This window comes from Topomyia yanbarensis, chromosome 3, assembly GCF_030247195.1.
Source record: "Topomyia yanbarensis strain Yona2022 chromosome 3, ASM3024719v1, whole genome shotgun sequence".
NCBI classification, from domain to species: domain Eukaryota; kingdom Metazoa; phylum Arthropoda; class Insecta; order Diptera; family Culicidae; genus Topomyia; species Topomyia yanbarensis.
In genome coordinates this window covers 248,263,943-248,280,673 of record NC_080672.1, presented here as the reverse complement: position 1 = coordinate 248,280,673, position 16,731 = coordinate 248,263,943, and the positions used below count along the sequence as shown (strand labels likewise).

At 36.1% G+C, this 16,731-nt stretch overlaps 1 protein-coding gene across 1 annotated transcript in view; it reads right to left on the bottom strand.

Annotated features, from left to right (window-relative positions):
* The window catches only part of LOC131693308 (GTP-binding protein Di-Ras1), a 133,856-nt gene that overhangs the window by 9,004 nt on the left and 108,121 nt on the right, over positions 1-16,731 (bottom strand). Inside the window, exons 4-5 of the mRNA XM_058981022.1 lie at positions 210-370; positions 26-143 (exon numbers count right to left, since the gene is read on the bottom strand). Coding sequence (XP_058837005.1) covers positions 26-143; positions 210-370 — 279 coding nt within the window. The remainder of the gene's footprint in view (positions 1-25; positions 144-209; positions 371-16,731) is intronic.

Genomic DNA, 16,731 nt, shown 5'->3' with positions numbered 1-16,731 from the left:
CGAACAGTATCCGATCCAAACGTACCTAGATCTTGGTTTGGACTTTGAATCACTGGTCGAAGCTTCGCTACACCCAGCGGTGAGATATGAAGTTTCTTTCATTTTTTCACAACCAATGGACGGACTTCCGATTCTGGATTTTGCTGTTGAAATTAAAGGAATATTCGAATCATTTTATGTAGCATAAGCATGCAAACGATTGATCATACCTTTACTACTAGCACTAACATAAGCAGATGAACGCCTTTTCAGTCCCGACGTTGAGTCGCTATTTCCGTTTGCCGGAATTATACGGGATAGTGAGACGAATGTTTTGAATATATCGATAATGTTCACGTCTTCTTTGGCTGAACATTCCATTACTTTCACTCTGGAAAATAAAAACAGACATTTCAGAAATTGTTTTAGGTTAATAGTTGTGGCTCAGCGCATGTTCAAAATTTATCCATACAGATGGTGGTACAGAAATTATCTACAAAGGAAACTTTTATATAACGATGAACAGCCACGCACAGTGGTCGGAAACACCAAAAACATGAACTTAATTCACTAGAGGCCAAACCATCGAAAATATTCACAGGGTGTCTTTGGAGAAATTGTTCGTATGAATATTCCCCACAAACTGATAAAAATTGAAATTTGGCATGGCTTACTATGATGGAACTAAAAAATAACTTTTTTACTGATGAGGTAGAAAGTTGGTGTCTTCACCAAAGTTTTAGAAATGCTCATAGCACCGAATTTTGTTGAAGAATTTGAGCTTGTAGGACTAAAAATTATCGATTTATAAGGCGTTTTCTATGGCAACCCCCTTAAATCTAGTTTTTTATTATAACTTTTTTCAATGTGTGCACGGACAATATAAATTCGAAAATATAATGAAATCGATCATAAAATGCACGAATTCATTCGTCGTTTTCTTGTTCATTTCATGAACAAGAATGGCCGCTTGGTGAACAAAATCTTTTGTAAATTTTACACGTTTAATGTATATTGCACGAATGTTATCGTTGATAACGACATTATTTTTCGTGAATGAAACGAAATGTTTTGTTAATAAACGCGTGTGTATATTACGAACGATTTCGTTGGTCGCACGAATTAATTTCGTTTATCTTAGAAAAGTGTTCGTATTTATTACCCTCTTATTGTTTTCAATCGAACTTTTGGGATCGATGTTTGACAACATAGATTTTTTTTTATTTACAAAAATCGATGTGGCCAAATCGATTTTATTGTGGCACGAAGAAATGGCCGCTTAAGCATGAGCATGAGCATGATGACCGTACAATTCGTAGTTGCTACTCTGTGATTGACCAGAACTAGCGAAATTGCACAGAGAATCAACGAATGGGGCCTGGGAGTAGCTATCCATTCTCAATGTGCACGTTTCGAGAGTTCTATACTTTGAAAAGCCAATAACGGTGCTGGCCACGTCCTTACAGTCATCGGGGAAGGAAAGGAATGTTAGTGTGACAAACGTTGTTACGGAGACCGTGTATACCTCTGCATCTCCACGTTTGCCACGGGAAGGTGTTTTTGTTAGTAGGGTGGGGTAAAGAGTTAGACACAATCTGGATTCACCTTGATAAGTGATGCGATTTATGTCTTTCTCAGAACTGTTATCATGTGTTAATTGATCTGGGCAGCCGGCTGCCAAGAATTGATGATAGTTTTATCGTTTATTGAATTAATTCGGAAATGCTCGGTTTGTAAAAAATGCAACTTCAACTCCGGACAGCCGACTGTCGGGAGTGTTGCTTGTGTTTAATTGAATCAACCGTCGACGATTTTAATAATCCTTGCTTCTGTGTTCCGGTGAAGCACAACATTCCAAGAACAATACGATATATGAAAAAGCGATTAGCGATTACCTTTACTTCTTGGAGACATTTTTCGAAATATATATGCTTATACCTTGAAGGGTTCGTAGTATAAGTATTGGTATAATTAATCGTGTCTAAACTTTGGTATTTATTATTATAAGAAATGAAAAAAATGACAATAATGTATTAGTTTCTTTCTCCATAAATGATTTGATAGGATGTGGACTCTTATGTCACCATTATTCGCGCGCGTTGTTATGCTAACTAAAATTCATTTTGAAGGGAATAAAAACAGTTCTTCCTAATTACCTGAAACGACCGACTTTATATGTCGAACATACAACCGATGACGCGCGCGTGTTTTTATGTTAATAACTAGAACAATATTACAAGAACGAAGAAAAGTATTTCACTAATTTAAAACCACAATAAACTAATATCAGTAAAAGCAGAAGATGCAAGAAATAACAAAGCGCCCTGATACTGTCGCCCTATGCGACAATAATCGAGCTCCAATATCACCACCACATAAAAGTGCATGAAAGTACGCAACACTTCGAGAACAACCACTACAATGAACATGACGCAATCGACCAAAAGCACACCATCGAACATGGCAACAAAACTTCCGCTCTTCGCGCAAGTTTGACTACCGCAAACCGGCAAGTGAACCCCCCCACGAACCCAAAACCCAACCCTCGCACACGACTCAACAGTCACCATTTCACTCAAACAAGTTGGTCCAACAAACACTAACAGATCAATCCGCTCAGTACAAACAAATACCATCCCGACTGCCATCAACCGGCGAACACGTGTCTTCCTTCAACGCCCTTAAATCAACGAACTCCCAAAACCACACACTACAAGACATGCACAATCCTGAAATCAAAATTAAGACCACCACCCACCTGCAACAAAACAAGATCGAAAAAAAACCCTGAACAACCAACCAAGGCGGTTCATCCTCAAAGACGAATCACTCTATAAAAAGGATGAGAAATGATATGTACAAAAATAGCCGATAACCTCCGCATACAATAAACAAACAAATAATGTCAATTTATGCAATAAAATACCCATCGACAGTACGCGCGAACGTGTCCACAGGAACCGCGGGTCACCAATCTTGACTTTCCGTTAACGTGCTGGTGATGGGAGACCGACGGATCGTGTAAGTGGACGTCAAAGCATGACTTGCCCCCCCCCCCCCCGCCACCCTTCTTACCGCGTGCGAACAAATTGACTTATTTGACGTCTATGACACCCACGCAGTCCCAATGCGTATTGGCATATATCCCGGCAAACATGTCAAATGATCCCAAGCACAAACGAGAGCCTCTCCCTGTTTATCCTCTCTTTCGATTATTACGTCATCATAAAATTTTCCAATATTCTTTCAGGATATATCGAAAAACTCCGATTTCGACTAGCATATTATGATTAAAATTAAGGAACAAACGTATAAACGGCTGAGTTATTAGCGAAAGAGAAAGTAAAAAAAAGAAAAACTGTCTCTCGCATCCAGGACCACCCGACATGCCTGGCTAGATATGTATAAGCGATGTGGATGTGTACGATTTTCCACCTGATTCAAGGACGACTCAGACGACACACCAGCCCCCGCCAACGCCAACGGAACGCCACCGCTCCGCCAGGGCAAGTCAAATGCATTTCCCTTGTTGTGTGTCAGCGCCTTCATTGAACTGCACGGAACTCATCCCGACGGAACGGTGACGCCCCGCCGACGGACGAAGCCAATGCATCGTCCGAATCGTTCCCCAACCTCATTTGGCAAAAAAATCCACTCGCCTCAACCGCAATCTCGCACTAACACAACTGCACTGGATTAGTCAATGGTAGCTTATAGGTGCTTCCACACAGGGCACACAAAATTAACAAGCGTATCTCCATGCTTTCCCCTTCCTTCAGGCGCCACGGCACAATCATCATATCATCAAATCATAAAACAGTCGCAAGAAAATGATTCCAGAGGACACTATGCAGAGTCGAAGTATACACTGCCAAGCAACTAGCGGACGAAAAAGTGAGAGAACGTCCCATCAGACTGAACGGTGTGTGCCCCTCCTAAAGTCGACAAGTCGGGACACGAAATGGCTGGGTGTGTGTGTTGCGCGCTGCACGTCGTCAGTGGTGTTACACACACCCGCATGCGCAACGCACACAAAATACAACATGATATATACATTATTCCAAAACCCCCATCGATTAAGCCGAGGGGCTCTCGATGTTAATTTTTCTGTTGAAGCAATTCGCATTGATGCGGTGCTGAAAATGCCAATGAGATATACAGAGGCTAATATAAGATATGTATAAAAAACTTGTACTTATCGTTTTGCTGATACTCAATGTAGCCAACCATCACCTCTGATGGGGCCGATGGACATCGGATGTCAGCACAGCCACATGTATGGCTACATATTTGGAAACTCCGGAATACAAAAACCAGAAACTCCCGTGAGTCGCCCCTCACACAAGCCTGCTCTTTCGATACTGCGCTGTCGCCATACACCTTCCAAAAATAACAATTTAATGCACCAAACAGGAGTATCTAAGTTCAACTCCACTTTCCGCATCCGCAAGGATCTTCCTCCCGCACAATCTACCACAACTTAGCGTTCGAAGGTAACTTTAACACACGATAAAACGGCCAAACTAACGGACACAAAAACCGAGACCTGGCACGAAGAAATGGCCGCTTGAAGAACGAAAGTTTTCGTAAATTTTACTTATTTAGTTTACATTGCACGAATGTAATCGTTGATAACGAAATTATTTTTTGTGAACGAAACGAAATGTTTCGTGTATTTCAATAAATGTGTATATATATGATGAACGATTTCGTTGGTCGCACGATTTCATTTCGTTCATCTTAGGAAAGTTTTCGTATTCATATTATTTTTTCAATCGATATTTTAGGATCCATGTTTGACAACAACGATTTTTCAACTAACTAAAAGGATCGATCTGGCAAATTCGATTTTAATTCAACCTGCCCCCTTCTATTGATGACTAAAAAGATTGTGGTGTGAAGTAATGGCCGCTTGATGAACGAAAGTTTTCGTAAATATTACATATTTAGTGTACATTAAATGAATGTTATTGTTGAAAACGGCATTATTTTTCGGGAATGAAACGAAATGTTTCGTGTATTTTAATAATCGTTTATGTATATTACAAACGATTTCGTTTGTCGCATTCGATATTTTAGGATCAATGTTTGACAGCACCGATTTTTTTATTAAATAAAAAGATCGATCTGGCAAATTCGATTTTATTTTAACCTGCTCGTCATTATTAAGGACTAGAAAGATTGCGGTGTGAAGAAATGGACGCTTGATGAACAAAAGTTTCAGTAACTTTTACTTATCTAGTGTACATGGCTCGAATGTTATCGTGGATAACGACATTATTTTTCGGGAATGAAATGAAATCATTCGTTTTTTTAATAAATGTTTGTGTATATTACGAACGACTTCGTTGGTCGCACGAATTCATTTCGTTCATATTAGAAAAAATTTCGTATTTATTATCTTCTTACTTTTCATTCGATCTTTTGGGATCGATATTTGACAACACCGATTTTTTTTTATTTTATGAAAATTATCTGTACGAAACCAATGCATAGCGATTTACGAATATATTCTATCAGTGTGCAAACGATGTTCAAGACAAATATGGAGGTATTAAAGCTACATAATATTGTCGAAGACTGTATGTAAAAATACTCATTCGTTTCAACGTAATTGAAGATTTTTTCATTTTTTACACCAACTTCAACTATATATAAGAAAGAAAGGTGCAAACCAAAATGCACGAAAAGGCACTTTTTTCACAGTTTAAACATGGCACAACAAAGGTAAGAAAGTTTGATCCGTGGCACTCTAGACCCCTATGAATAGGGTAAGCTTACTTTATCATGTTTTTTTTACTTTTTCCATACAAAAATAACCAAACAAATTTTTTTCTGTTTTATCCATAAAATTTTGTAATTAATGGTATGTCTTTTGTAAGCATTGAATTCATTATGACATGTCTATTCGGGTATATATCAACAACGGCTAAAAAAATTCATGTAAAATTAGGTGTAAAATTATGCGTCTGATTTATTTTACATTGGCCAAAAATCGTACTATAAATAACTTGGTGACCATACCGACACCAGAAAAAAATTCCGTTAAATAATATCACCCCCCTTACTGACTGAGCTAAAGCGACACATAACAACGTGACTGCAAAGTGGCGTACATAAGTTTCGCTTGAGCGTCAACGATCCAAGCGCATTTAGCTGCGACTCGTGCATGTATGTGTATAACGCAGTTAATTTTTCTCTCTGCTCAACACTGTTTCGTACAAAAACGTGTAAAAATTAGATATTTTGGCTGAAAGTTGGATGAACAGCGCTCAAGTCTAGAGCAGAATAATGTAAACTTCCATAAGAACATACAGATTAGCATGATTATCAGGGTTCATTTCATGTGCGATATATAGCGTAAATTTATTCGTGAAACATTATTACACGAATAGTTTTTCTGCGATATTATGAAATATGCTTACGACAATTTTAATAATATCGGTTTCCTATTTTTTGGCTGTGCAGTTTGGAATCTATAATGATATTAAAAACTTCCCATTTTTGCTCCCACGTTTTAAAATCGGAAATATTCAGGTATAAGTGAAAATAATACTTGTAATTGAATATCGAAACAAGAATTACTAAAATTTGAGCAAAAAAAGTTTTTTTCTTGATTTTTGTATGCAAAATGCCAAAAAACATGATAAAGTAAGCTTACCCTATTCATAGCCTACCTTTGTTGTGCATAGTTTAGACAGTGAAAAAAGTTCTTGTTCGTGCATTTTGTTTGCACCTTTCTTTCTTATATGTAATTGAAGTTGATGCAAAAACATATAAAAATCTTTAATAAATTTGAAACGAATGAGTATATTTACATACAGTCTTCGACAATATTACGTTATTTAGTAACTTCCACATTTGTCTTGAACAGCGTTTGCACGAAAAGTCACAATGAAAGAAGTTATATTATAAAAAACTAGATTTAAGGGGGTTGCCATAGAAAATCGATAACCTTTAGTCCTACAAGCGCAAGTTCAACAAAATTCGATGCTATGAGTATTTCTAAAACTTTTTCGAAGACACCAACTTTCTACTCGCCAGAAAAAATAAAGTTAAGTTTTAGTTCGAGCCATTCCAAATTTCAAATTTCATCAGATTGTGGGGAATATGCATACGACCAATTCCTCCAAAGACACCCAGTGAATATATTCGATGGTTTGACCTCTAGTGAATTAAGTTCACGTTTTTGACGTTTCCGACCACTGTGCCACGGTGTCCCTCGTAAAAAATATTATCATGCAAAAATCAGTACCATTGAAATATTAACTAATCGAATGCTCAGAGATCCTCTTTCATCGGACCGTAGCTTTGAACTGTTCTATCGGAGGGACTAGAAACTTATTTTTTATGACATTACGATGATCAATTTTAAGATAGTTTTTTAATGAATACACAGTGTCAGAGGATCGGTCTTGTTACGTTTATACCACCTGTCGAAGACACCGTTTACAACATTTAGCCGATTCCGCGAAAGTAATTAGGTGTCTCAGAATTCGTAAAACAAAACGTTTTGATTTTTACGAAATATCTTTACTTGGGGTTCCTTTTTAGCTAATATTATATTCAACATTCTATCATTATTCTATGGATTTTTTGAACAATTTTACCTCAATTTGGTTTATTTAGGATTTAATTTCGTTGAAAATTACGACTTTTAACATGACCGACAGATTTTACTTTTAAGAACACATAAGAGCACACATATTAGTAGAAAATTACCTTTTCCAAAAAAATCATACTATCTGTTTTGTAGTCTACGAGGAAATACTTGAAAGTGACCTTTAGGTGTTATTTACTTTTAGGATTTATTTATTTGTACGGATTGGTAATTCTATTAGAGCAAATATGGATGAGTTGAAATTTTATAGCGCGTTTTATTAAAAAGAAATATTTTGATTTGATTATTCCTCGAAATAAAGGATCTAAATGCCCCAAATAAAGGTTAAATGGTCAAAGAAATCCGAAAATGTTATAATTTTGTATTAGAAAATGGTAGAAAAAGAATCCCGAGCAAAAAATCCCAAAAAAGTTAAGAAATGTGTATTGTGCTGGGGATTCGAAGAAATTATAAATAGTTTATAATAGGTTAATAGTCTTAGGTTGGCCCTATATCTAATCTGTTTAAATATTTTCTCAACTTGATATATCGTCGCTGTTGTGCTATCTTATGACAAACGCCATTTTGGGGTAAACTGAGTTAGATGTGCCATATTACTTTTTGAAAAATTCTGTGCAAAGTGGCTTTTTCAGAATTTTGACATTCTGCTTGGTTATTGAGATATTAGCGAGAAACGTGCAGAGAAATTTTCAATTCTTTGCTTCAAATGACTGTGACTGGGGATTGGCTCAAATTTTTGTGATGTTATACAATCTTTTTATGTGCAAAACTATCTGAGAAACTCAATGGCATAATCATTTTGAAAAGGAAATACGCAAAGTTTGAGAAAAAAGAAAGTTTTAGTTTTATACTGGAAATATAGCATATTTGGCAACACTATAACCAATAATAACTATTTTTTCTAGATTCCCTGGCCAATTTCCTTCAAAATGCATCTCACCGATTGTTTATAGACCATATGAAGCCAAAGATATGAATAAATATTAATAATTGGTGCTTTTGTTCTACGAAAAATTTTCCTTGCACGATTATGACACGCCATACAAATTTTGTCATCAATACACCTATGATACGTGTGAGTGCGACTTTTGTTTACATTTTTAGTTAATACTCGTAACATAGTCAACCGATCTTCGTAATATTTCAGAGAAGGAAGTACATAATAGATAGAAGCATTTGTCTTCATTGAATTGTTTCTACCATGTAAACTGCCGTTCTACGCATAATTGTCCCATGTAGATAGGGAATCCCATGGAACATGGGACAATTAAGCTTATAACGGCAGTATAAGTTTCAAGATATTCAAATAGGAATTCCACGAAGATCCGTCCGAAAATATTTAAAATCGTGACCGACCATCTTAGATTCCTATGAAATGTTACACGTTTCATCGGCATGGAAGACTAAACATTTTCCACAATCGGTAAGATTGTTTTGACTCAAGGGCAATTTTTTAAAAGGGCGTAAACATTTCTACGTGCATTATTTTAAAATTTTTGTTCGCTTACTCTATTTTATACAGCAAAACTGTCTGAGAACGAGTTTTAGGGAAACAATATTTATGTACGAAAAAAATATACACTGAAAGAAATGTGTCATTTTTCACAAAAACAAAAATTTGCGTTAAAAATTTAAATGGGTTATGATTTCGCCTTAATATCAAAAGAGAAGTTACAGAAAATGTTATGGGCCTTTTGAAAAACCTATTGTTGTTGGCGGAGAAACGCGAATAACTTCTGAGAAGGTCGCAATAAAACAAAAGAATTGTGTTGTTAAAACAAAATTTAAAATATCTCGAAAACTTCTACATTTTGTAATTGACATTTTGATTTAAAATGGCGTTTAGAATCATATTCAAAAAGAAGATTGTGTTTTTGACTGTAATTAGTATGAATTATAAAAATATGTCAAAAGTTGTTAAGAAAACTTTTTTATTGAAAGCTTCTCCATGATCCAAATACACTGAAAAAGTTTCTTTTACGTCTTTAAAACGATAAAAAGTAGATTTTTGAAATATCATGATGACGTAACGCGAATAACTTTTAAAAAGGGCATAATCACACGAATTAACTGCTTCGCTGGAACAAAATTCCAAATACCTCGAAATCTATCGTATTTTGGAAGATTTTTATTAAATGCATTTTGATTTAAAATGATACTTAGAATTAAATTCAGTAACAAAATTACAGTTTTGTATGTCAATTAGTATGAAATGTTTCATTTTTCCTTAGGGATAAAAAAAATAAAAAAGAGTTTTTTGCAATTTAAATTTTTAACACAATGCACGTAGAAATCTTTACGCCCTTTTGAAAAATTGCTCTGGTATCAAATTATTGCAATTGTCAAAGAAAACCATGGAGATTCATAAACCAAAAACAACTTCAAACTTTCGTTCGAATCGACGATGGCCATATTTTTCTCATGGAATCCCTCCAATTTTTATTCTCATGGAATCCCTTCAATGTACATCTTTAAATCGTTTTCCTCGAAATGTGCTAAATGGCGCTTGTCATAAGATAGCACAACAGCGATGATATGCGTATGTGTTTTCTTATTTTCATGGTATAATATAATTCACAATGACCGTTTCACGCTACTTTCCGTTGAAATAAGAAGCAGATATAAGGCAAATTTTCTTATTATATATGCACAAACAGACACTTTAATGCATTTCTCAATCAAAGAGATGTTCTTTTGTGAAAAAGGCCTTCAAATTTTTGTATTAAGCGGTGCATATGCACCCAAAACGTGAGTTTAATGATTTACATGCAAAGAAGTATGATTCTAATGCGAACGAGGCATTATAACTGGTATAATGCATATAAAGCGTTATTGGTCCGGAACAAAATGCATCATACTGCGATTAGAAACCTATACATCCCCACAGTCGGAAATTTATTGATGCATTCAGCGTTATCGGAGTGTTGGTAATATAACCCTGCACTTATACACATGCAAAGGACACCTTCACTCGTATACATGTGCATTCGTGTGAATGAGTGAGTCGTGCTCTAAAAATATTCACTCATGCTCACGGAACTTATTTCAATTTCGCCGATGGCACAACCTGCTTCATAATACTATAGAGAACAACTTATGCCAATCATCGAATCGTTTGGGTGATGTTTTGTATTATGAACTCGGCGAACCCAAATGTAACAGCGATTCGTGGGTTGTTAATAATTGGTTTGCAAATTTGAACGGAAGGTTAGTTTGGTGATCAGAGTTAGATTCAGATTCATATCAGAGTGAGGTTTGCCTGAATAGCAACTATGTGCAAACTAGCAACATTCTGTTGTGCACTTCTAGTATTGTAAAAAAGCATAGAACGCCGTCTAGAGGCAGAAATATGAACTAGTTCCACTGTAAATCTAGACGGGGTAAGACCGCCTAAGCAACCACTTGTGTAACTCAAAATGGGCAAAGAATTTCAAATGCTCGTATAATATATTAATTAAGTTACTAGTTACTAACTAGTGCTAATTTGGGTACTAGCTTAGATACATCGTCTAACTAGACACCCAGTTGGTGCTAGTTACTGACGAGGAGAATCCGAAACACTAAAACAAAAACCGTACTTTATGTAAGGTATGTGTCCTTATGCACAAAAAATTTGGTACCGTCCAAAATTTTCCCATTTGGGAATTTGCATAATCTCAGGCGTTTGGGTCTTCAAACCATAAGACAGTTTCGGTTCATATTCTTCGTCGGCAAACAGAACTTCTGTGCTTACTATCGAGACATCACTCGGTATAAGCCAGTTGTTTAGTGTTCACGCAAGACGTGTGACTTTTTGGATTTTAGTGTCTAACTAGTGCTAATTTTGGTACTAGCTTAGATACATCGTCTAACTAGACACCCAGTTGGTGCTAGTTACTGACGAGGAGAATCCGAAACACTAAAACAAAAACCGTACTTTATGATTTATTGTGACATTCCACTAAGTCGCTCAAAATGTTTTGAATTTTGTACAATAATATAACGTGCCATTTGAGCCAATATATTCTGATTCCTGATTCCCCCCACATCACATACCATCCTTCCCTAAACCCCCCTTCCCTCTAGAAGTCAACCCACTGAATAAAATTTCCTAGTTCCTCCAGAAGAAACTTTCCCAGTGGGTCTGAAAATGCAAAAATTTGGTTTGAAATGATTTTGAGTTTGAAACTACTCCAAAATTGAAACTAATTTAAAATATCTTAACAAGCTAAAAATTTTTGGCGGGATCCGGACTCTCCACATGTATCCGCCGCTGGCTTCAAGTGTTTCAGCGGCGACACATAGCATCTCAAGTTCGTGGCTGTCGATCCATTTTATGTATGTGCAAATCGTACTGAATACGTAATAGACATTTCCACTATTATTGTGAACATAACCAGACACGGAATCGTAGTTTAGATAAACGAGTAAGCCACAATTGCACCACTAGGTGCAATTTTCTTAGATAGTACTATCAACAAGCTGTTTTTCACTTTTTTTCAAATAAAACACAACTTTGTATAACAACCCCTTACGAGGGTTTATTGTACCATTCCACTAATTCGCTCAAAAAGTTTTGATTTAAAAAAATCACTCCAGAGGCAGGATATGAAGCCACAACTCTTAGGACTCTGACCAAATGCACAAACTCTTATGCTATCCTTATATTATGCTTTGAAACGATGGAAGCATGGCCGAGGTATATTATGTGTAATATTCGCAAGAAGTTTGGTGAAGTCACATAGGCTCTGGTCCGTTTTAACTACGTATTCCTCTTGAACTCATTTATTGTTATCAAAAAAAAAGAGTAGTTCTTATGTGTCCGTCGAACAGTACACTTTATGGTTGTCATCCGAAGTGCCTATTACAATACATGTCAAGTACAAAGATGCATTTGGCGCTTAATTTAGGACCATGTGAATAAAATCCCTTAACCCTCCGACACTCGCGCGAATGGCTCCCCGGATATGCAGCCGCTTGTGGTGGAAGAAGATTTCGTTAGAGTTTCTGAAAGTGTTGCACTAAATACAACGGCGCGAGTGCCGGAGGGTTAAATTATGGGTTATTCCTGCCCAAACTCTTACCTAAATTACAATATATTAGTCTTATGCTGAGTATGGTGTGTTCATTTGAATATGCGATTTCGCCCAGAGCTTGTCATTTCTGTATATGCATTGATTCAAATGCTAAAATTAGAGCACACGGCTCGAAGTTCCCCTTCGTCAATGTACACTAATTGTACGAAGGAAAATGACTGCTATGGAGTGATGAGCTGCTCTGAACCGAATCAATCTCAGAATAACACTATATCTTGTATTACTGCAACTGGGTTCTCAACCGCACTGTAGAGCAATCACACGCTGCTACAAAAAATCTAACATTGAATGAACGTTTCAAATGACCAAATGTAGGTACTCAAATGCAACACAAAACCACGTTTGGCCGGTTTAATATACCCCCAAAATCTTAATTTATAGCAAAAAGCATGTTTAAGACTTTTGCCACTAAAAATTAGTTACGCTGTTATTTTCCAACCGATTATTGACCCTTTATAAAAAATAATGTGCGATTTTTGCACAATAAGAAAATTGCCTATAATTTTGGATTTTTTCATGAAAAATATGCAAATGGTTCAACCTTTTTTCAAACAATAATTGAAAAGAACATTTGATTGCGCGTCCAACGACATTTGGATTCTAGAAGTCGAACTAGAAATGGCAACGTAATTCATTTTTTCCTCAAAATAGGAATTGTCGCGAAAGTTCGTGGCTGTCGATCCAAAGTTTTTAGGGGTATACAATGTTTTTCGAAAAAAATGTGTTGCATTTGATAAGTCCTATTACCTACACAAAGTCACTTAAAAAGTTCAAAATCACTGTAGCACCGTGTTATTCATTTACAACTGTTCTGCTTCCAGGCACAAATGACACCTGACTTCGCTTCCAGCACTCATAGACACCTTCAATCACAAAAAACGATGATACAAGCTCCCGTAAAAATGGTATCGTCCCTTTACCACCTTCCCAAGCATGTCAACCTACCTGAGTCATTGAATTCTACAGTATGGGTCGCAATATAATGCACCTACTAACAACGTTTGAAACCATTCTAGTTGTAATCGGTGACTTTTGGTCAAGATTCCGTTTTTCACTGACAGTTGTGTTCGCAGCAAGCGTTGTGTTATTTGGTGAAATTAACGTTATATCATCACGCTTATACTACGGACAATATTTTTTTTGTATCTGAAATACGTTTACAAAATCTACACAACATTGAGAAAAGGAAGTGTCACATTATTTCATTCTATAGTTTTTGACATAACATATAATTTAGAACATTTTCCCGGAAAAGCATTCGAATAAAAAATACAACCATCGCACTCAATATAGCGTCCGCGAATATCCAAGTTGGTACGCAAGCTATAGATTGCTAAAAGTTTGCTTGCCGATCGCAGCGCGAGCTTGCGGTAACTCTAATAAACATCTTATGATTCAAGAGCCTAACGACCTGTTCACCCTGATCATCCAAACGTTATGTGGAATCGTTGCACTATATGGGTTAAAGTTCGTGTATAATATTTTTTTATTAGGGAAGTTGTGACTCAACATGGATATCAGTTATCAATGACCCGATTTCGTGAACGGGATTCAAAATAAAACCGTATGCGAAAAGTTGAAAACTCTTAACAGATAACAGCTACTGTATCTATATGCATCGATTACAGCTGGCAAGTATATAGTCGAACTGGAATCCAAAAATTCTGCCGTGACATCTTATTGAGAATAAAAAATTAAAGGGGAGTTAGTAAACAAAAAATTGTTTGCACTATTCTCGATGTAGATTCATGATGTGAATATTTTCAATGTGAGTTTTCTACATTTTTTTGTAATCTGGAACCAAAACGGATATATGAATAATTCGTGATAAGCATATTTTTACATCTACTGTACGGTATGTAAATTTACAATTTTTGTATTTAAAGAAGGACTAATAGAATTTTAATTGAACGAGCTTTGGTCATGACGGCCGACAAATTGGATTGCCATTAATTGGGGGCCTGCTGCGTGGAATGTTGGATAGTGGAAACCAGTGTACGATAGCAATTTAATATTAATTTTCGTGTAGTAAATGGTTGACCAGCATATGTTTGAGAAGCTTGAGAATGAGTTATAATTTTCAATTTCATCTTGTGTCAAACTGTCACGTTGCTGGGAGCGTTCGGTGGAGAGCTTTGATTGTTTTGAATGACCAAATTTGTCCCACATGAATAGTTTAGCGAGGTTACCTAATCAACAAAATAACTTATTTTGTTGTGAAGTGTTCAGCGTTACTATTGTAAGTGCCTATTACTTACTACTCGTGGAACTATTTTTACCTGCCCGGTAGACTCCAGATAGGCCGGCTTAAGTTCGTTTACCACTTTGTAAACAAAGCAAAAGGAAATAAGAATAACTATTACCTTTTAACGTGTCCACTTTACTCTCAGTTCCCTGCTGTACAGTGCACTTGGCGTATTTCGTGAAACTGGAAAACTATTTTTTTAATTTTGCATTTAAAAATACCCTTTATTTTGTAGATGTGTGCTTACGGAATGTTGTCCCTATTTTATTTTACCACGTTCCCAACACTTGCAAAAATGATATCGAAGCAAGACGAAAAGCGTTGTGTTGTGCAACAATTATGTCTTCTGGGTTGTTTTGTGATAATCCAAGACCTTCCTGATGGAATTTTTCGTCTTGCTCATCTCTTTTCGCCGCAAAGGGAAACGGCCAACATGCCTTTGGAAAAAACAATTATTTTCAAGGTTTGAAAATAATGTTCATAAACTAAGCTATGATACAGATTATACAAACCAATAGTCTGATTTTTCCATCAATTGAAGCGCATTTCAAGTTATGTTGCTTCCCATGTACAATAACACAAAAGCACCTATTTCAGCATTATTGAATTATACTTTTTCGTATTACATGTTTATATGTGAACCAACAAATATCGCTATTTATTTTTTCTCCATTGACAATTTCGGTGGTTTGTTTATAAAATATTTTAGCCAATAATTATCGGGATCAGCTCACATTCAATGATGATATGATGACATTTTTTGATCGACAAAGGTTTTTTTGTGAGACACTTGCACCGACAAATATTACGGATGTAATCGGTATTAGAAGGAGCGGATCAAACAAAACCCTAAAAACGCATCAACAGCAAGGAATCCGAGTCCGCACTGGTAAATTGCGTGCACAGGATTTGATGCACACGAGTTGCGATTGATTTTTATTTCATTATCTATTTTACAAATATATTGAAAAGACTTTGTTAACCTTCTAAAACTCGCATCAACTAGTACAACACCTTCAGAAGCTCCAGCGAAATCACGTTTGAGCATTAGCGGCCGCTTATTTCGGGAGCCACTCACGTGACTGCCGGAGGGTTAAGCTCGCGCGTCGAGCTAATAGGTTGAAAAAGGTTTTTCATCACCGTATTTGAACGATGCTGAAAGAGGAGTTTTTGGACGGCTTTTTGTGGCTTTGTGCATGGTTTTCTGAGAATATGCAATCCAATAGAAAGGAAAACGTTCAAGCGGAAAAGTTTATTTTCGACCGACGGTGCGATTGGGCGAAAATTACAAAGTTTCTTTATGTACTTAGTACCTCATAACATCCACATTTTTCATCCATTTTTAGCGTTCTTAAGCTTAAAATTTGTGTGAATAATTTGTCTGTAACATTAAATTCTGAAAACATGAAAAAAAATCGTGACGAAGAATCAACCAAAAATATGAAATTTTTCAAATCGTTTAAAAATTCCTCTTTTTTTCAAATTTGGTCGTAAGTTACCCTAATGAATTTCCATTTGATCTGCACATATTATATATTCCTGGAAAGGGTAAATCAGCAGCTTTTGTTCTGTATGTAGATTTTCCGATCAGATCATTTTTTTTAATTAGGATATAGATTCAGAGTAAAAAGTAAAAAAAAGTACAGAGACACGAAATTTTTTTAAAATGAGTATGAGTATGACCTATAATTATTCTAGGAAATAATTTTCTCGGAAATAAAACTTCTTTACTTTATTGAAGTATCTTAATTAGTTATCGGGAAACTGGAACGTTCAATTTGTTTTGGAACTGAAAGATGGTTTTTGGTGAC